Source organism: Aplysia californica, unplaced genomic scaffold, assembly GCF_000002075.1.
Source record: "Aplysia californica isolate F4 #8 unplaced genomic scaffold, AplCal3.0 scaffold00221, whole genome shotgun sequence".
Lineage (NCBI taxonomy): Eukaryota > Metazoa > Mollusca > Gastropoda > Aplysiida > Aplysiidae > Aplysia > Aplysia californica.
The window spans coordinates 824,210-846,034 of NW_004797491.1; the positions used below are offsets into that span (position 1 = coordinate 824,210).

The following is a 21,825-nucleotide window of genomic DNA, read 5'->3' on the forward strand; positions in this document are numbered from 1 at the left end:
ATATGCGGTAGCGTCAAGAAACAATATTATGAATAATGTAAGATGGAAGTTACTGAGATTAATAGAAACTCACTTGATCAGCACAGAAAAAGAAACACACTACTTGAGTCTAAGCTAGAAAACAAACAAAGTGAAAAGCAATAAATCGCTGGTCCTGGCCTCCAGTACAGTACTTTACTCTACTCGTACTTTCTACACACCCAAACACAATATCGACGTGCACTGAACCCGTTAAATATATGTAATAAGAACTGTCCTGTATGATGACAAAGCACACAAGTTTCCGATCATTATATCATCAAATGTACTTCATCGCACTTCTCAGTTCTCAGAACTGAACACTGAACACTGTGTTGTAACAAAGTGGGGAAGTGTGTCAAATGCTAATTATAGAACTTGGTGTCTAGCTGGGGTGAGGGTTGAAAAGGGGAGGGAAGGGAGGGGGTTTCCGGCCCAGACTCTGACAGCCGAGTGTCTATCGCTCCTCGTTAAAATTTTCCTTATATATCTCCACTAGACGATTCCTTCTTTCGCTGTCCAGACTCCTAAGGGCCAGGTAAGTTATTAGTGGGGAGAAAACGATGAGTAAATGCCAAACATGAACTATAGGTGGTTAAAAAGTCAATAAACAAAAAAGAGTAGTGCCATGCTGACAATAAATGTTCTGATAGTAGTTAGAGAAAGGCTGAATGATAAATACATGTTTTTCTGATAAAATAATACATGTGTCTGTGCTGCTCAAGACAGTCTCATTCTTAATTTTGTAAGCTACAAAGAAGCCAATCTGGCAGTTAAGGGATATACGAATCTTTCTGTGGACTGACGATGGATTTGTCCATGGGACTGACGTCATCGCTAGGCCAAAGCCAAGCCCGCCGTGTGTTTGGCCCACTGACCTAAAAAGATATTTTTAGGTCAGTGGTTTGGCTTCGTACGTAGTACGAAGTTCCGCGACGTGACGGTTTGACGGGAGACGATTTAAAATTACGAGCCGGCGCGATAACAAACGTGAAGGAATAAGGTTATGTCGTGACGAGACAGCAGTGAATCCCACTTGTCTATTTGAGCGCTTTCAAATCGGCAAGGTGTTTTTGAATGTTGATAGGCTACATGTTTGTTTGGATTTACTTAAAACTGAATGAAAATCGTCATCAGCAATAAACCTCTAGTCAACAGTTCAGTTGACAAAAATCTGACCGCACCGCCCAGTTAACAAACCGCCACTGCAGCTCGTTATATGTTGACGACTTCTTGATATGCTGCCGTTGGAAAAACCCTCAACTAAGATCTATGGAAAGGCTGCACAAACTTGAAAAATGGGCAAATAATAATGGCTTCAAGTTTTCCCCGTCTTGCTGATCAGGCAGACGTGTACTGCAACGGGATCTGACACTATATGGGGAAAGGATTCCCATCCAGGACCAGGCTCGTTTCCTGGGCATTATATTTGACAAGAAACTCGCATTCATTTCACACATAAAAGGCTTTCGTGTGAGGTGCCAGAAAACGTTAAACACTTCAAACTTTTTATTGCATCCAGAGTGGGGTTGGGACTCAAAACACGTTCTCCCCCTATACATTTCCCGTGTCTGATCCAGGCTTGACTACGGCTGTCAGGTCTATGGATCGGCAAAACCCCATGTTCTAAAGATGCTAGACCCAGTACAAAACCAGGGACTCTGCCTTGCCCTGGGGGCTTTCTGCACTTCTCCAGTGGAGAGCCTCCAGTAGGCCGAGACAAACATACTATCACTCACACTCAGACGCACACAACTCTCACTACAATACACAATTAAACACCAGAGAACCCAGCACACGACTGTATTTTTAGAACAAACCCAGATACCATAAACCAATTCCAAAACAACAAAAAATTCATCAAACCCTTGGGCCTCAGAGTCCCTGAGGACCTTAAAAACGTACAATCCTCCAAACAAGACATCCAACAATTTCTTTTCCCCGAACTCCCTCCGTGGCACCTCACCAAGGCAAAAATAGATTTACAGCTAACCACACACACCAAAGCAGGTACAAAATACCAAACATTTTAAGCAGAATACAAAAAACATTAAAAAATACCCCCGGTGCAGAGTTATCTTCACAGATGGCTCTAAATTGGACTCTGTTGTGGGCGCCGCTGCCCTATCCTCTAACAGTACACACCAGTGGAGACTCCTTCCCGAAGCCTCCATTTTCTCTGCGGAGGCCACTGCCATTGACATGGCGGCACTGGACTCTGTAGAAAATTCTCCTAACAAATCTTTCCTTATATCCTATCTGACTCTCTGTCTTGCATCACCTCACTTACAAACTACACACTCTTACACCCAAAAATAGTCAGGTTACAAAAAAAAAATACACACTTTGGCTGACACTGGGAAAGGTATCTTGTTTGCATGGCTACCTAGCCATGTGGGCATCCGAGGAAACGAGCTAGTGGAGCTAGTGGACCTCCTGGCAAAGAAATCCTTGTCCCTTCTGTTGGGATCAAAGACAAACACTCTCCCACAGACTGCCTTTAAAAATGAAGTAAAAAACTACTCCTCCAGTCTGTGGAAGACTTATTGGAACAAACAAGAAAATAATAATTGATTTTTTAAAGGCCATTGGCCTTTACGGAAAATTGTAAATTATATGGTTTAAAATTTTACATGTTATTTAGAAAGTCATTTTAAATTGAGCATTTATTCACGCAAAATTGTTATTTTTTTTAGAGAAGTTGGCCGGAATCGGACTGAGCAGTGAACTGTTGCTAAGAAAACCAACTTTTTAAGCGCGCTCATATTACCTTATGTAGTTGACGTTCCGTAAAACTTTTACTAAAACATCAAACTGTTTACCCAGTCAGTTACAATGGGCTTCAAAATGAACTTGTGGCAGAAGTTGCACTTGGTCACTGAATGGTGACGACCCATTAATTTGTTTTGCCATGGCACACAATCTTCTTGTCTGACACATTTCGCTTTATCAAGCACAAAGTCAGCAACAAAAAAAGGAAAAAAACAAACAAAAACCCTATATTAATTAGCCTTAACAGCAGTCCTTAGTGTTCGACCTCCTCCAGTTGGGATCTTAGAAGGGAATGGTTTGTTTTCTTCATTTTCATCAGTACTGCCTTAAATGGCCACCTGTCTTATACAGCCACTTTTGTCCTTGTTACACAGGTTTGACGTGGGTGGTTGGTGGGTGCTCTGGTGTGGCTTTCTTCGTCTTTCCTATGAAACATCTATCGTCTTTATCTCCCCTCCTTTTTTTGTGTTTGTTGCTCTCTCGTAACACTTCGAATCTTTTGCACTGATATGACCTTAGCCCTTATTGTGTTGCAAGTGCCGCAAAACTCTTACTAAAACAAAACAGGTTTGACTCAACTTTGACTGTATATATTTCGTATTTAAAAAATGAAGTCTACTCTCTTCTCAAGAAAAGGGGGTAAGTTCAGGCAGAATAGTTTGAATTCAAAGATGAGTTTCTGACTCTTTCCTGTTTCAAGTTTCAACAATCAACCCCCCATCCCCGCGACCTGAATTCTTTTGCACTCTATTTTTTATCTGTAATTGGCACAAACGAAACAAGAATGAAACTATTATGTAACTGTTTTGTGTGTTTTGTTCCCATTATTCGTGAAAGATTTTCATTGTTCTCTTGGTTTTGTTTTTTGTCCTCAGGTTTACACAAAAGGGAAGGACAAAGACGATGAGGGCCCTGCTTGGTATCCAGCGCGGATTAAAATGTTGAAAGGGGAATTTGCTGTTGTAGACTTCCCATGGGATCAGAATGACATCTTGCCTCTAGACAAAATTCGAATGGTTAATCTGAAGTATGTGATCATAGTTTGTTACATTATGTTTTTGAGGTAGTGTTACCAGTTATTGAGAGAAATGCCATCCTTTATTTTCTTTAGGTTTGTGCAAGGCAAGCAATTTCACACAATGGGCCGAAAGAGAAAGAGCTTTTGAGAAACAAATGCTACATTTTCAGACAAGACTTTGATGAGTCTTACTTGAACAAAACATTTTAACCTTTAATTTGGATTCCTACCACTTTCAAGTCCTGGTCCCACTGCTTACGATCCTGGTTAGCCCAAGTTCCCGTTGTTTTATGAAAAGAGAATTTTTGCTATACAAAAGTCACCCCTAAGATCCCACTCTGATTCACTGTGAAGGTCTACATGCTGCTAAGATCCCGCTTTTCAGATGATAATTTACGGAACAAAAATTCGGGCGGGCACAGCTGATCAGCCAAGAATTAAAAGTTGAGATTGTTGAACTGCCTGTCGTGTCAAAGATCAGCCACTCTCGTGATTGTGATCACATAAGTGTTGTAAAACTCGATGAAACGGTACAATGTTTGCCCCAGACGGGATCACTCCGAGGAGTGAATGACCGGCGCGTTTGTTTACCCCAAACATCACTCTCGCCTCTGAGCTCTTCACCTAAACTTAAAGCACTTGCTAGGTGGGCAGGGCCTACACGTTTGCTCCAGGCGGGATCTCCTCAAACTGTGAACATCTTCCCTGACCTTTGCAGCAGTTGTCTCTGTTCCCAAATTTGTGAGACGGACTAAATTTTAATTGGTGTGGTCACAACGTGATGTTGTGTAACGACAAAGGCGGGGGGAACTTTGTCAGAGATGGAAAGCTATTAATTTTGGACAGATAAGGGGAGGAGGGGGGACTGGATAAATTTAGAAATTGAGACTCACGATAGGATAATAGTAATTGTGGTTTGTCATGTAGGTTGACCACTCTTTGCTCTCCATTATATGATGTCATAAACCCACCCATGGGTCACGTCAGTTCATTTTAGAGTTGAGGGAAACCACTTTACCGGTTGTGGGCCTTAACATGGGTCATCGTAGATTCTTCCTTTGGTACGTTTGGTAAGATCCTGATCGCCTAAAGTCCTGCATTTTCCTTGCACGGGGATCTGAAGCGGATACTACTGTATTATTATTACAGTAGTCTCCGCCTAAGATCCCGCCGCTTAAGATCCCGTTGTTTTAGGAAAACAGAATTTTTACTATACAAAAGTCACCCCTAAGATCCCGCTCTGATGGTCTACATTCGGCTAAGGTCCCGCATTTCAGATCATAATTTGCTAAACAAAAACCCGGGCGGGCACAGCCGATCAACCTAGAGTGAAAAGTTGAGATCAATAAACTGTCCGTCGCGTCAAAGATCAACCACTATCGTGAATGTGATCACATACACGTTGTAAAACTCGATGAAGTGATACAATGTTTGCCTCAGACAGGATCACACCAGGGTGTGAACTGATCGACGCGTTTGTTTTCCCCACGCATCGCACTCACACCTGAGCTCGCCACCTAAACTTGCATCACTCGCTGGGTGGGTAGGGCCTACACGTTCGCTCCAGGCAGGATCACATCGAACCGTGAACTCTTCCTTGGCCATTGCAGCAGTTGTCTCTACTCCCAAATTTTCGAGACAGACTGAATTTTAATTGGTGGGTTCACAACGTAATGGTGTGTAACGACAAAGGCGGGGGGGACTCGGTCAGAGATGGAAAGCTATAAATTTTTGATAGGTAAAGAGGAGGGGCAACTGGATAAGCGTAGATCTTGAGACTCATGATAGGATAATAAGTGAAAATGGCATGCCACATCCCACTATGCACCGTGATAGGTCATCAAGGTTAACCACTCTTTGCTCGCCATATGTCATAAACCCACCAAGCGGTCACGTCAGTTCGTTGTAGAGTGGAGGGAGACCATTTTACCGATTGTGAGCCTTAACATGGGTCACCATAGATTCTTCCCTGGGTTCATCGGTTAAGATCCCGGTTCGCCTAAGATCCCGCATTTCCTTGCTCCCAAGCACCGGGATCTTAGGCGGAGACTACTGTATTATCATCATGGTTATTTTGATTAAATTCATGATGCCCAATTCGAAGAGTTTTTGGACCTTTCGTATTCCTGTCTTTTTCGATTTTTGTGCGACACCTTTTTTCAGCTGTCATTTTTTAAATTAGACCTGTATGCAATTCCTCTTCATTTATTATTCTTGCTTTCTTTTTCTTTTTTTTCAGTCCCCCAATCACAAAAGATTCCTTTTGCCAGTTTCTTCTTGAAGTACCTCCAGACCTCAGAGAAGGGTAAGAACTCAAAACTATTTGACTTTAAAGATGGTTTTATTATCACCATGGCGATTGTCTGGTGTTTATTCAGTGTTTAAGGCCATTGGCTCACATCACATCATATAAAAACGCTTATTTCTGAAATATAGTTTCCAAAATGAAAAAGTGCAAGTTGTGCACATATCTGTTATCATGGGTCAAACTGCATATTTATGTCACAGGGTCTAGGAGTTAAAAATTTCTTTTGATGTGCAAAATTTGGAACCCCCCCCCCCCCAAAAAAAAAGAAAAGAAAAGAGAGTTACACCTCTCACATAATGGTTAATTTATCAATTTCCACTAATAAAGATTGTTATTTTATGGAAGGCTATGAGTTTTTAACAGGTTTTGACTCGTCTATTCCAATTCTCTGGGATGTTGATAATATACACGGCTGTTTCTTGATACGGAATTGTAAGAGAGAATGAATTATACTTGGGGCAGACTTCTTCCTCTATATTCTGCACAGTATGATCTACAAGGCTACTTTTTTACTGCCCTGAGAAATTATTTCGTGCTTCCACCACTTTGAGAAAAAAAACCCAAGGGAAAATAATAGGTTTTTAACTTCTGGACTTCAGTAGTCCTGTTGGCTCTGCCCAGTTCACAGGAACAATATAATTGCACGTAACTTTTCTTTGATGTGCCATTTTCTAAGTGTATAAGCCTGCCCCAGAATTTAATGACACAATGCATATAGTGTGTAGGTAGTCCTTCGTTGCCGAAAATGGCGATGAGATTCTGCAGCTCATCTGTGGATGCGCATGTGGCTGTGCAACCCGATCCTGGATGTACGTCTTGTGCAGTGGGGACACTGGTGAAGCGCTGTTTCTGCTGGGAAGACAGACGGCCCTTCGCCAGGTGTTCCTTTCAGTGGCGGTTCTTTCGAGTTCTGTGGGGGTAACCTGAGCAAACTGGAGGTTTTCCTTTATCGTGTCTTTGAACCGCTTTTTTGGCCTCCCGAGATTTCTGCCACTTGCGAGTTAGCCGTTCAGCAGTTGTTTGGGCATTTGGTGGTCTTCTGTGCGGATGACATGGCCGACCCATCTCAGTTGGACTTTGACGAGCATGCTTTCTATGCTTTGTGAGCTTGATCGGTTGAGGACCTCAATGTTGGTGATGCGGTCTTGCCACCGGATGCCAAGTGTGCTGTGGAGAGCCGTTTGGTGGAACTGCTCTAATTTGTTGATGTGCCTTCTGTAGAGTTTCCAGGTCTCCACAATGGCTTCGTACACTTTGATTTTTGTTGACAGGCAGACATTTTACTGTTTTAGTACCTCGTTTTTCTGTCTACCGAGAGCTTGGCTGGCTTTGCTGATTCATGAATCAATTTCCTGATTGATGAAGCCGTCTGCAGAGAAACCCCCCGGGGCTGTGCCACTGACTGAAGTGTCTTTAGGCCATTCCCAAAGGGGGGACATTATCATGTTCTGTTGCACAGTAGAATTGTAAATGGGCTGATTCATCAATGTCATGCTCTTAACTGTGCCGGAATTGCAAGAGGGAACTGCTGCTTTTTCTTTCCTCCTCACCTTACTATCGGCGTTTACCTCTACTTTTTTTGTATGTTTGCCATACTCTTGTGACCCGCTCTTTGCGGGGTGCCTTGATGCCTGATGTAGACTTTGTGCTGTTGAAGCTAGAGAGGTGAGCAGAGTAAACCCGATTCCCTGTAAGGATTTCTCTGTTGACATCCACCCCTTCGCGCTATTGTGACCTTATGCAGTTGCGTGCGCTATAAAACCTCTACTAAAAAAAAAAGAACACCTGCAGAGATGACATTTCCAAGGTATTTAAAGTTCTTTGTGTTCCTCAGGCTGTTGCCATTGATAATGATGTTTGGAGACAGTGGGTTAGTTTGTGGGGTAGGCTGGTGAAGAACTTCAGTTTTCTCGAAGTTATTGTAAGTCCAAAAAGCTTTGAGGCTTCTGCGAAGTGATTGAGCTTCATTTGCAGGTCCGCTTCAGAGTGAGCATTCAAGGAGCAGTCATCGGCGAAGAGCCCCTCCTGGAGGAGTTTTGTGCCGATTTTTGTCTTGGCTTGCAGGCGATGTAGATCAAAAAGAGAGCCATCTGGTCGATAATTTAGGTATATTCCCTTGTCAAATCCTTGCAGGCATGGGAAAGCATGGCGGTGAGTAAGATATTGAAGAGGATTGGTGGCAAGACACCGCCTTGTTTGACGCCATTTGTAATTTCGAATTGGTCTGTCATGTTGCCACTTGCTAGAACTTGCCCACTCATGCCTATGCCTGTGTGGAAGAGCTGGATGATCTTTAGGAACTTGGGAGGGCAGCCAATTTGTTCTAGGACAGTCCACAGGGCTTCTCTGTTGACTGTGTCGAAAACCTAGGAAGGCTCTTCAGGAGAGCTGATCTGATGGCAAAGGCAACTCTGTGAATTCGTTTCTCTGTCTGTGGTTCTTTTCCAAAAATAAGTATAGTCACCTCCTTCTTCCCTCATCAGCTGGAAGACGCGTCTCACTAAGTGCAGAGATGTCAATGTTGTAGCATTAGAGTTTTCTCGCCACAAAACCCCCGGGGGCGGTGCCACTGACTGAAGTGTCTTTAGGCCATTCCAAAAGGGGGGATATTTCTTGTTCTAATGCACAGTAGAATTGTAAATGGGCTGATCCAACGTCATTCTCCCAACTGTGCCTGAACTGCAACAGGGAAGTGCTGCTTTTTCTTTCCTAATCCTAACTATCGTCATTTTTCCTGTACTCCTTTTGTATGTTTGTCACACTCTTGTGACCCGCTATTTCCGGGGCGCCTTGATAGTTGCAGCAGACTTTGTGCTGTTGAAGCTAGAGAGGTGAGCAGAGCAAGTCTGATTCCCTGTACGGACTTCCCTGTTGACATCCTTCCCCTGGCGCTCATATGACCTTATGCAGTTGTGAGCACTGTAAACACTTACTAAAACTAAAATAACAATTTGCTGTCTAGTAAAAATACAATTGAGCCTGCCACGATGGCCACCTGTATAAAACAGTCACCTGTACAAATGGTGCCTCCCCCGTGCTTTTTTTCTACAAAATAGCACTGTTTAAAATGATAACCTGTCCAGCGCAGTGGCAGCCATTATATAACAACCACAAGATGGCTATACAAATCTCTTATTGCCCGACGCTTTATCATTAATTATATAACCCATTCACCTATCGTCAGTGTTTGTTCCTCCAATGAATAAACTGACCAATATTGCAAACATCCTTCCTACTGTTTACCCAAGTTGAACAGTCCGGCGGGTGGATGGAGGGTGCAACTGGTAAGTTCTACTTTTCTCTTCCTCTGTTGTTTCTGTTTATCTGTCTGACTTTTCTCTTACACTATAGGACCATTATTTTGTCGTTCTGCCTCTCTTTATTCCAACAAATGACCTGTCTGTAACAAACTTCCTACTGCTTGTGAGGGAGGCATGTGATCCGTCATAACCTAAGAGCCCCGGCCACTACTCTGACCACACACAAATCATAAGTGAGATGAGAAGTCGCTTGACATGTCAACATGACCTTCTGACTGAAGTGTAGTTCGTTTACTCATTTTTTTTGTTTTACCATGGCATTCGGTTTTCCTGATTTTGTTTTGTTTTACCCTTGCATTGCACATTGCAGAATTTAACAATCGAAGCAGCCTCCGAAAGAAAGAAAAAACCCATTTTAATGAGCCTTACGATATTCCCGAGCCTGTAAATGCTCCTGATTGGGACCTGAGAAGGAAATGGGTTGTTTTTTTCATTTTTATAAGTCCTGTCAAAGATGGCCTCCTTTTCCTTCACAATGCGTGGCCGTCTTAGACAGGCTTCACTGTATACTGTTCATTTGTCTGTCTGCAGATGCCAGGAAGAAGTTGCCATTCAAGAGTTTCGCAAGCACATAGGTGGTGCTGTGGTCACGTATTGCCCTGAGGATAGATCTATTCATGTTGTGGTAAGAACGTTTGACTATTGGTTTTGTGTTCTTCAGTATCATGTCAAGTAGTATATATGTGATAAGTGTTTTGAGGAAGTGTATGCCTCTGTATGCATAAAGTTGATTGATGGATGGGGATTCCTTGTTTATGTCCATTTTGTGTTTGTATTTCAAGGATAATTGTTTTCATGTCACTTGGATATAAAAGGTATTTATATTTTATTTATACTAATTACTTTGAGTACTTACATTTTAATAGCAGTTATCCAAGAATCTATCAGATTTCATTATTTTGTCTATTGTATTACATCAACCTCTTCCACTGAGAAACAGGCTTGTAACCGCTTTAGTTTTTGTGTCTTTTTATAGTTCTACTAGAGGGCGGAAGAATACATTCTCAGAGAAATATTTCACATTATACATGTGTAACAATTTAACAGAATAAGTCACTAATTATACTCAGCTGTTTCAAGATATCTAGCTAAACCTCCCTCTTCTCAGTACTATGGCTTTGTAACTCTACAACTTCAAGTGACTATAACTTTATGGAGCCCAAGTAGCTAGACTTAGTATTGTGTTTACCCATTAGTAGGGGGTGAACAGAGCTTTAATTTGAAACCCATAGTGTTATAATGTCAAAATTCAACATATTACTCAATTTATGTTGGTGCACATATTGCAGACATTTGCTGTTTAAAAGGTTGTGGAATGCAATATTGAAACCTGCCCTAAAATAATGAGATTGCACTGAAGTACTGTCAAGAGGAGATAAATCTTTTTAAAATTTTATAACAAAAGTGTTTAATCAAAATAATGACATCTGTACTATGAAGAGGTTGGTCCTTGGTGTGAAATAATTTAATCATCTTTCATGCAAGTATCTTTTGAAAACAAATTTCTGGTTGTTTCCTTAGCTTGCTTTCAGTACTACTAATTATTGTCGTCTTTTTAAAGCACAACCGTGCTCTAACAATCTTCATCTCATGGTACGTTAGGTATTAAGCTATGAAGTGTTTATTTTTTAAATTTCATTATATGGCACACACACACACTCACACGCACAGACTCACGCATACACAAACACACACACCCACACACAGACACACGCACGCACACACACACACACACACACAGAGCCTATATTTATTTTGAATTCGACCCTTACCATTGATATTTCAGACTTCGGATCAAACTGTTGTCAAAAGAGCTTCGATGATTGGGGACATGTTCTTGAGGAACATGCGGCAGAAAGTGTTGCTGAAGCAGAGGACAGAGGAAGCAGCAAAAAAGCTGCAGGTCGGTTGGTCTGGTGGTTCCCCCCCATCCCCTCATTCCTGGTCTTTTATTGTATGTATTTCAGGACTGCCTAAATCTACAGATTTTTCCTATAGTTACAGATTTTGGGCTTGTTTTACCGCCTTACCGATAAAGGTGTCAAAACTACCGGATTTGCAATGGGTGGCGTAAGAAGAAAAAGACACCCCCCCCCCCCAATCCCATTCTGCAGTGCTTCCAATCTTCTTTGTTTTTGCGTAAATCCATACATTCTTAAAGTTATATCAACTCCATGGGTTAGAGAGAGAGATAGAGAGAGAGACCTTCTCACAATTTCTTTGAGAATGGTGGATCGAATTGTAGCTGTAGGTACACAAGTACAGTCAAACCTGTGTAAGACGGCCACCCATTGTCAAGGAGAAAAGTGGCCGTATAAGACAGGTGGCCGTCTTAGGCAGGACTAATCAAGATGAAGAAAACAAACCATTCCCATCTGAGGTCCCAATCGAAAGTAGCCGCATTGTTTTTGTTTTTGCTGTTGTTGTTGGTTTGTATTTTGTTAGTAATTTTTATTGTTGCTGATTTTGCGCAAGGGTGACAATAAAACGAAATGTATCAGACGAGGAAGACCGAGTGCCTTGTTAGAACAAACACATGGGTCGCCACCACTCGGAGAACAAGCAACGCTTCTGTTGCAAGTTCATGTAGGCGTCCTTTGTTACTTAGTTACAGACTGGGTAAACAGGGACCACTCATCTCACGTACAATTTGTGTATGAGTTCTGGGCGGGGCTTATGGGTTATGAGGGATCACACGCTTACCTCACCAGCAGCTGAAAATTGGTACCTATTCGTCAACAGTGGGAAGGGCCTACGCAACATGATCGGTTGGAGGGACTACCTAACAACAACGACAGGGTATTGAATTATGACGGCTCGCCCACCACGCCAGGGGCCAATGCACAATTTATGACAAAACGTAAAGGAGTCACTAAGGTGGCTGTCTAAGACAGGTGTTATTGCTTAGTGTTATAGGGGTTGTGTGTTAAAATAAGGTGGCCGTGGCCGTTTTACACAGTTAATTTATATAGAAAAAACACAAGGGGGGGGGGGAATGGAAAGTGGCCGTTTGTACAGGTGGCCGTCTTATAGAGGTGGCCGTCAGGGCAGGTTTGACTGTACTACGTAGAAAGAATAAGATCTTTTTTAGTAGGCTTACTATTGCCACTATTGGATTGACTGAATGTCTAATTATTTCGAGGTTTTGGGTAACATTAACAAAAGGACTACAATGCAGAGTTATTCGGGGCCAAGAGCTAGCCATCATCGCTCAACCATGAGAATTGTAACAGCAATTTCCTTCCATGGCACAATGACCGCCGGGTTGGAGAGTTCTAAACGAACATTTCGTTCGTCGACACTTCGGACTCTCAGAAATTCACAATGATGAGCTAGTGTTGACGTAGATCTACGCAATGAATTGTGCGCTGGTCTATGGACTCAAAAGTTGCCGTATGCTTGGCCCTATACACAGCAACACGACTCTTTGGCAAACTATCGAGATGACACAGGCGTGCATTTGAACGAATTCATCTTTTTTGCTCAGCTCAAAATATGCAGGCATTTCAGGCACCCCTTGTTACTTTCCTTTATACGTTACTTGCTCAGTGCCTGTAATTATCTACACAAAAGCCTCTTGTTTGGTATAACGAACACTCGGATTCAACGAGATTTTAGGTCAGGCTTGGCGACCTAGTTGAATCAGAGTTCCACTGTATATACTTAAAAGTAAAGTAATTTATTTCAGTCTAGTGCATTTAAAGGCAGTAAATCCCCATAAGTGCCATAGAATTCTGTTTTTTGTTTCTCCTGAAAAATTTACGAATTCGGAGTTAGACGGTGAGAATTCTCGGCCAATGATATGATGTTCCCCAAGTGTTGTGAAATGGGGAGCTCAAAGAGGGTTTATAATTTATATGGCAAAAACAACCTATAAGTAAACAATATACGTCTTGTAAATTATAAGATGTGAGCAATAACTGTCGACCTAGAACACAACTTTTTAGTAAATAATATAGATCTAGTAAATTAAAGAACGTGGGCAATGTTACAATACTTGTCGATTCTGTTCTTCAATGAGGGTAAATCCAATAATCACCGCAATATCACTGAACACAAAATAGCGATAATAAGTGGATTATTCACATAGTTCAAGAGAAGTAATACATCGTGTCCGACCAGTATCAGGTTTGCGTAGCAAAGTGACGAGTGGTGGGAAGTGCTGCGGTTCTCATATTACCAGGACTTCCTGACGTCATAGGGGGTGAAATCAATGGATGAAAAAAATTTATTCACTATAATTCTTCGAATTTACTCCTCATTTCATGAAAGCTTGTTTTAAAGACATTTGAATAAAAATTTAATGTTTCACTGTCAGTACTACTTTTATATTCTGTCGACTCAAAATACTATGCATTATAGGCGTGAGGCGGCCTGAGGATTGATGAATACTGTCTGGAAGAAATGTACATCTACCGGGAACTAGACACATAATATGTCCTAATTTATGATTGGCAGAAATTTGTTAAGTAAATCTAGTTAAGTTCAGCTGGAACTGTATATGTAATTGGTTGATAATCGTTTTTCCTTGCGCATGGCAGATCTTGATGAGTCGAGAAGGCTCATAATTTGTCTCTAATTTCTACCACTAGTCAAGATGGCAGTCGGTGCCATCCCGTCATACCCCCACCCCCGCTGTACCGCCAACTTTATGCTTGTCCCAACATTGGCTGTATAATGGGTTTTGGCAGTACTTCTTAGAGCAGGTTAATTATATCTTCACAGAAAATTTCTCAGTTATAGAGGTATTGGTTGCAATGGGGTGCAATTTGTGATGGGTATGAAATGGTTTTGATTAAGTATTGAATGAGGGAGATTTGGCTTGGAAATGTGCGTGACGAGGGAAAATATGTTTAGACTCTCAAAGTCAGGCATGGGAAAAATGCATCTTGCGGGCAAGATCTGGCCCAGTTTTAGTCTCCTTTTTGAGAGCTTCAGAATTCAACCAATTTTACAGAATTTTCTTCTGCTTTGGCAAGCAAGATGTTCTGATTCGCTTAATTTGCCCATGCTTGGCCATGCCTGCTTTAAAGTGTCTCATATTTTGATTCAGTTATACCACTGTAGATTTATACGGGTATTGCAGATATTAATTTAGGGATCTTGTATTTGTTGTAATATTAGATTGATGCTAGGTGTTTGTAATAAGTTGCTCATGCATTCTTCCAAAGGAGAATTTGCTGTTGAAAGTTGTGAGTGTTTGGCTAAAGTGTCTACACCTGAATAAAGCGTATATGTCTGGCAAAAGTGTATGCAGTTTGATTGGTGATGTGCTGTGGTCTGTCCTACTGTGCCAAGCAGGCCACGTGTCTTTCACAGAGCACCAAAGTACGCTCCGGCTACATGGAAGAGTTTCAGGTGAGGGACGAGCTCATGGGTCTGGCCATTGGCACGCATGGAGCGAACATCCAGCAGGCACGCAAGGTGGAGGGCATCACTGGCATTGAACTGGACGAAGCCTCATGTACATTTAAAGTCTATGGAGAGGTAAGTTCTCTTCTACAGTAAAGTCTTTTGATTCCAGTTTTACATGTCCCGATACATACCAGTAGCAGTTATCTCTGCTCTGTACTTTGAGAATAGCATCTTCTAGAGACAGTAAAAAATAGAAATGTTTAAACCTTGAGTATTCAAATTGATTGTAACAAAGGGACTTCGGTTGAATCTGCCATCACCCAGGAAATTAGACTTCATGTAATTCATTTTCATACACTCAACACTGTGCTTTGCTGTGTAACTACAGGTAGGGAGTTGGGTTGGAAGTAGAGTAGAAATAATAGCTTGAGCTTGATGTCGAATAGTAGGTTCTTCAACGTGAACACAGAGTGGATAGTGTTTTGCAGAAAGATTAATTCCGTCCTTTCAAATTTTAGTCAGATTGTTATTTATATGTATGAGGGTGGGCCTAGGTTGTATTAAAACAATTTAATTGTCACGTCATGAAAGTAAGAGTGATTAGAAAAAACTCTGGTCAACCTCTGTGACTTGCTTATGGTCACTGAGACTTTTTAGGCTTTGTCAAGGTTTGTAGTGTATTGTTTTGATACAGTGATGGTAGATAGATAATTTAAGGATAATTATTTTTATTTCAGACGTTGGAGGCTGTTCGTTCAGCCAGAGGCTTGTTGGAGTTCTCCGAAGAGACTTTTCAAGTGCCAAGAGATCTCGTTGGTATGATTTTTTCCTTTCCTTTGAACAATTTGATTTTGAGAGATTGGATTTTTTTCATTTTGAGTCTATCCTGCACTCCTGACGAAACTGGGTAAATCCAGTCTCTGTAGGATGTTGGTACCAGAGTGGGACCATCATTTCTTTCTAAATAATCCTACTGCATGAGATGATGGGATGCCACTGCAGATCTGCAAAGTACTTTGATAAAATTTGGGGTCTTTGAGTTTTTTACCTGAAGAAAAACTGGGATAGAAATTGCTGCATCTAGTGAATGTGAACTAGAGTAGACTGTGCAACTAAAGCAAAGTGAGTTTTTCTTTTTCCTCTCATCACTTCTTATTTAGATCAAGTAGGCTGACATTTTCTTTTAATTTATGTGCACATTATAGGCTCATCCAATGTTGTTTTGTTATATAAGCTTAATTTACTTGGGCTTTTGAGACTCCCCCCTTTTGTTTTCCCAAACTCCCTTTTTTGTATGCGAGGGTTCCGAGGAAAGCGCCTATTTTTGGTCAGGGTTGTGTTGGTAGGAGACCTGTGGAAATAACTGCATAGATTATATGTATGTTACATCTTTATGAACCTGGCAGATTTGGGAAAATTCAGTGCTCACCCTCAGCAAAAATTAAATGTTCATGCAATTGAGATATGAAGTTCATTTGAAATATTAGTAATTCAAATAAAGCACCATTGTTTTTCCCCTATTATCAGGGCTGTCCATCATTATGAATTTCGCGGAAACATCATGATTTTTATTCAATTTTATGAAAATACCATTGTAATATATCTGATTCCGATTTTTTAAATTTCGACCCTCCCAGCCAACCTGCCTGGTGTTTAACTCTTTTTATCCGGGCTACGAGTATACTCGTAGCGAGGACCAGTCCGGGCTACGAGTATACTCAGAACAGCGATACGGTCACGTCAAAGAAGCTAGTTCTGCTTGTAATTACCAAAATACGCAAATACGGCGCACTGGCAGTGGAATTTTAGTTGCCGCGGGGGGTTCCCCGCCGGGCGCCTTATCACGTCGGGGTCACGGGGGTCAGCTCCCTGTCGCCGCTCTGTCTGGGCCGACTTAATTTTTGGTACTTTTCAACGTACAATTTAAGGTGTATCCTTGTATTTATGGTAATTTTCATTTAGTGCACCCAAAGCACGCATTTCTGCTCTTGAGACTCAAAAAAGAACGGACGTTGTAACTTGTCTGGTTATTTCGTTAGACGCGCTGGAGTCGGCAATGCTAAATTGTAATTTTTTTGGGACTAACGTGAATGAAAAAAAATCAATATAAAAAAAACGCATCGTCAAAATCTGTCGAACTTTTGGAATATGAACAACATAACATTAGTGCAGATACTCAGAAAAGATGGTATCTGCGCTTATAATAGAAGGCTGTAATTTTGCAACTTTATCCATCGCGCACACAATTCGCTATGAAGTAATTCCTCCAAATACAACTTTATGTGTCTAATATATAATCCTGAATATTCGCATATTTTCTCGAAAGTTTATAAAAGTTATCATGAAGTTTCTCAATGAAAAGTACAAATCGATTTTAGTGCTAGAATATATCTTCAACGTAGATCTAGTACACGAACAGTATCTGTTACACTCCAGAAATTGCTTACTTTTCTTAAAACGCTAAGTCTAGGTTTTGTAAGTTGACTGAATAATAAGGATGACTTCTCGTAATTGGGTTATAAGAATAATTTCTAGCTTTCCAGGGACACTGAATCAGCACCAGACTTTTCCAACTTTTTTTACGTCTCTATGACCATTTGCAATAACTGACAATGTGACTGATTTCTTTACATTCATTTGTGTCCGCGCATATTTCCTACACAAAAACTAAGAATGAATGTTTTAGCTGTCATTATTTTTATTCCATAACAGAAGTTTATCTCTACCCATGTATTTACACGGTTTTGTGGTTTTTTAAATCGCTTATATTATATCTTTTTAGTTGTATGCAGGCTGCCACAGACACAGCATGATTCATGAACAAACGCAGAGTAACTTTCTCTTGTTTAATAGTAAAATAAGAACTAACGCTGATCGTCTTTAGTTAAAATATGCAGATGTGCATCTTTCTTCTCTTATAACTTGACTATTACTACTACCACAGATTTAAGATTTCTCGTAGTAAAAGACATGATATTCGTAGTCAGTTTAACACAGAATTTGGAGAGATCTGTCGTGCCTTTTTAAAAATAACAATCATTTATTCATAACTTTGTAACTAAAATAGGACAAATTGGGTACTCTACAAACACTTGTCTAGAACAAAAACTAAGGCACAGAAACTAACCATGCTAACGCAGAATAAATCTCAAGACATTGAGCTTTTAGTACATCCGTGTAATGGTTTGCTGTGTGGGATGGGGAAGAAGTTATATCGTTTTAAACATTGTCAAAAATGCGAACTTCCCGACCGACACCGGCAAAGTCGCCTCAGGGCTCATTAATCCCGTGACCGCGAGCCGGGGAGCTCCGGCGGGCTGCTGAGTCACGCGAACTAAAAGTAACAGAATCGGGCGAAAAGTGACGCCGTGGGCGATGCTAGCTCTGTCTGAATATTTTAAATTTTCAATGAACAGTATTGAACAGTGGTTACTTTGTTTTTGATGGGTGTAGAAGCTTGAAAGATGTCTTGAAAACGCACATTCACGACTGACGAAGTACTTTTTGAAGTGGCGCTGGGTTGTGAGGGGGAATTATACTAATTTGATGAAAGTGACTCTGGAATAAGTGCCGTAAATTCCGTTGTGGATGATTAGAAACAGGACTTGGACTCATCTAATAGCGATTCAGATCATGGTGATGGGGTTAGTACTGGAATTCGTGCCCGATTTGTAGGTCTAAGATCTAGATCTATAAAATCCAATGGGTCGTCGTGGGCGTGGCAATCAGGGTCAAGTTCGAGGGTGGAGTACACCTCAAAATCTACATTGTGCAATTTGTGTAATTCATAACCACATACATTTACAAAAACTACATTCAATTTCTAACATAACTGCCAAATTTCCTTAAAACCTTAGAGTAAATGTAAAAAATATAGCACTTTGAACTATACGCACTGACTTCCGACTCATACGGCGCGGCGGCCCCATGACTGGTACAGAGATAAAAAGAGTTAAGAGAAACGCCACTATGTCATGTACAAATTTCTAACTTGAGCATTCTCTTTGCCTTGTACCCTTGTCGCTCAGTGCCACTTTGCCCTGAGAAAAACATTAGACTTTAGAAGTGCCGAATCCAGGAGTAAAGTAAACATTTGGTTTGACAAGGTGTTGGCAAATTCCTGTTTTTTTTGTGCTGTGTGTGACAGCCAAGATCAGGGAGAGATTTTTTAAAAAATGGATCATTGTTTGAAACTTGATACAATAGCCCCCTTTTCCGCTCTTAAAAAAAAAAAGTCGACTGGTGATGAGCCGGTAAAAAAAGCTTTTTTCACCACGTCTTTGTTTGCGTTTCTTTATACTTCCTTTACTACAACCCCTGTCCTTGAAACCCCAGGGTAGAGCACAATCCATGGATATATTAAGAATTTTTTAGCGAGATTGCTAATTTTTTATTTGCTGATTACTAAAACATATACTGATGGTTGGGCAGCTCTGCATTATTTCATTTTATGTTTTCATATGGTGGGTGGTTGGCGGGTGCTCTGTTTGCTCTTATTTTCCTATCAAACATCATCCTTATCCTCCTCCTTTTTTGTGTTTGTTACTCTCTTGTAATGCGTTTAGCCTTCTGCACTTATACGGCCTTATTGTGTTGCAAGTCCTGCAAAACTCTTACTAAAACTTAACCTTTTCACAAGGAACAGTGTCACTGTTTTTCAGCCATTGTGCACTGTTCAGCTCAAGCTAATGCTTGGTTGGGAACTGTATTGTGTATTTTGTATCTTGTATTGTGCTTAAAGAATCCTCACAGTTTTCAGGACCAATTGTTGATTATAATTATTGTGTTTATGTATATATTTTAGCAAATCTTGATGCTCTCTCTACAGCTAAAGTAATTGGAAAGAATGGGCGGAACATCCAAGACATAGTTGATAAGTCTGGGGTTGTTCGTGTCAAAATTGAAGGCGACAATGAGCATGAGACAGAAAGGGAAGAGGTAACAAAAGACAACATGGTTTGTTCCCAGTGTGTTGAACTGGTGCGTTCAGTCATTAAATGTTCTAGAATTTTGGTAATTAATAATAACAATAGTTATTTATCTTGAAATGTTTTAGTTAATAGTTTTAGTTAATTAATGGTGAAACATAGAGCATGTTTTAGGCCCTTGTGTGATTAAGAGAAACTGCTGTAGATTTGGAACATTTTGCTTTTTTTTAACCTGTTCAAGAGAACCACCTATCTAATAGAACCATTTTTCTTCACGACAGTGGGTGACCCTCTGGGTCAGTTTTGACTGTTTTAATGTGTCTGTAGATAGTTGTTAAAACTGTTTCCCAAGAGTTTTTGAATAGATAGTATCAGTATTTTACTTTGTGGTATTTTTGTGAGTACCAACTACAAGAGCACGCAAAACAGTAAGACAAGGCCTCTTTCTTCTGTCCCATGAAGGGTCAGGTACCATTCATATTTGTTGGAACGATGGAAAGCATCAGCAATGCCAAACTTCTACTTGAGTACCACCTGGACCACCTCAAGGTAAATCCAAACTCAGATCTCTGATTTAAGCGCTTCAGGTATAGTGGGGTTTCTAAGTTTCCAGGATCTTTTGGTTTTGTGTCATATTGTTAATGTGTCTCAATCTGATCATATTGGTAATATATGTGTGGCAGCATGGTGGAATCAGGCTCTCGTCAAAATAATCATAGTGAAGAAACCTGCATTTTTCTGCAGGTTTGTGAATTTTAATCACATTTTTGTTTTTTGGCTCAACACCTTTCATGCCCATTAAAGAACTCATTTCTGTGTGGATTTTTCTTGAAAATGTTGATTAAAGGCACAAAAAATGTAAATATTCAGTTACCACGGACTCTAAAGCTAAGGAAATAACTAATCTGTGGAGGCCATTTTCTCACTAATTTTACCTCTGAAAACATTTGACCCCCACCTCCTTCATTTGCAAATATCTCGACTTGTATTCAAGATAAATGGATACATTTTCATCCAAATAAAGACAACTGAATAAGCTTTAAGATGATACCAATAACTCTACATGCCCAAAAATTGACGAGAGCCTTATTCCACCGCGCTGCCTCACATATTGTCTCTAGGAAAAAAGTCATGTTTTAATTACACCTGACGTTAGTTGCATTTGTTATCATTGTCTGGGGGGAAGTCTTAGGCAGTTTTATTTCATTTTACAGATTTTTTCAATGGAGACACTGACAATGATGCAAGTGGACCATAGTCAGGGCTGCCCATCATTACGTTTTTGGCAGAATTGTTGTGGTTTTGTGGCGTCGCTGGCTTAGTGGTTAGGCTACCGGACTAGCAATTGCAAGGTTGCGGGTTCGGGGGTTTGAGGCGCGGGCCCGACATTTTGTCCCTGGGAAAGGCACTTTACACAAATTTTCCTCACTTTACCCAGGTTGGAACGGCCGTAGACAGCGAAAGATCTTGTCAGTATGTTAGTATTTTAGCGCCTATAAATGGCCGCTTGCACTGTATGCTTCCCAGGAAGTTAAGGTTGTTTCAGAATGCTCTTAGGTCTGCTGGAGTAATAGTATAGATTGTGAAGCGCATAGAGCTTGCTGTTGAGCGGGGATTTGCGCTATACAAATGCTATCTATTATTATTATCTATTATTATTATCTATTATTTGTGATTATAAATTTTTTTTAACAACACTATGATCGTAATACCCCTTTATTTATACTCCACTACAACTCCCCTGAAAACATTTATAGTCAAAGGGGATACTGACTGAAGTTGTCTTTAGGCCATTCCCAAAAGGGGGATATTAACATGTTCTTATGCACAGTAGAATTGGTCTTTAGGCCATTCCCAAAGGGGGGGGGGGCATTAACATGTTCTTATTCTCAGTAGAATTGTAAATGGGCTGATTCATCAATGTCATGCTCTTAAGGGAATCCGCGGGTCTCGATCCCTAGAAAATCGGGTATTTGCTTTAAAAAAATGGAACTTCGAGTATTTGGATATTCTTACAGAAAAATATGTGAAGAATCCGTTTGTGAAGGGCCCAAAACCTAAAGAGACGTGTATATAAAAATGTATTTGAAAGCGGTAGTGGGGGGG

General features: G+C 40.7%; 1 protein-coding gene across 1 annotated transcript in view; it reads left to right on the top strand.

Moving 5' to 3' along the window:
* The window catches only part of FMRP (fragile X mental retardation protein), a gene marked incomplete at its 5' end in the record, with an annotated part of 101,751 nt that overhangs the window by 24,162 nt on the left and 55,764 nt on the right, over nt 1-21,825 (top strand). Inside the window, 8 exon segments of the mRNA NM_001204634.1 lie at nt 3,666-3,817; nt 6,048-6,113; nt 9,968-10,061; nt 11,223-11,339; nt 14,756-14,923; nt 15,529-15,607; nt 19,620-19,729; nt 20,158-20,268. Of these exon segments, the coding sequence (NP_001191563.1) occupies nt 3,666-3,817; nt 6,048-6,113; nt 9,968-10,061; nt 11,223-11,339; nt 14,756-14,923; nt 15,529-15,607; nt 19,620-19,729; nt 20,158-20,268 (897 nt within the window).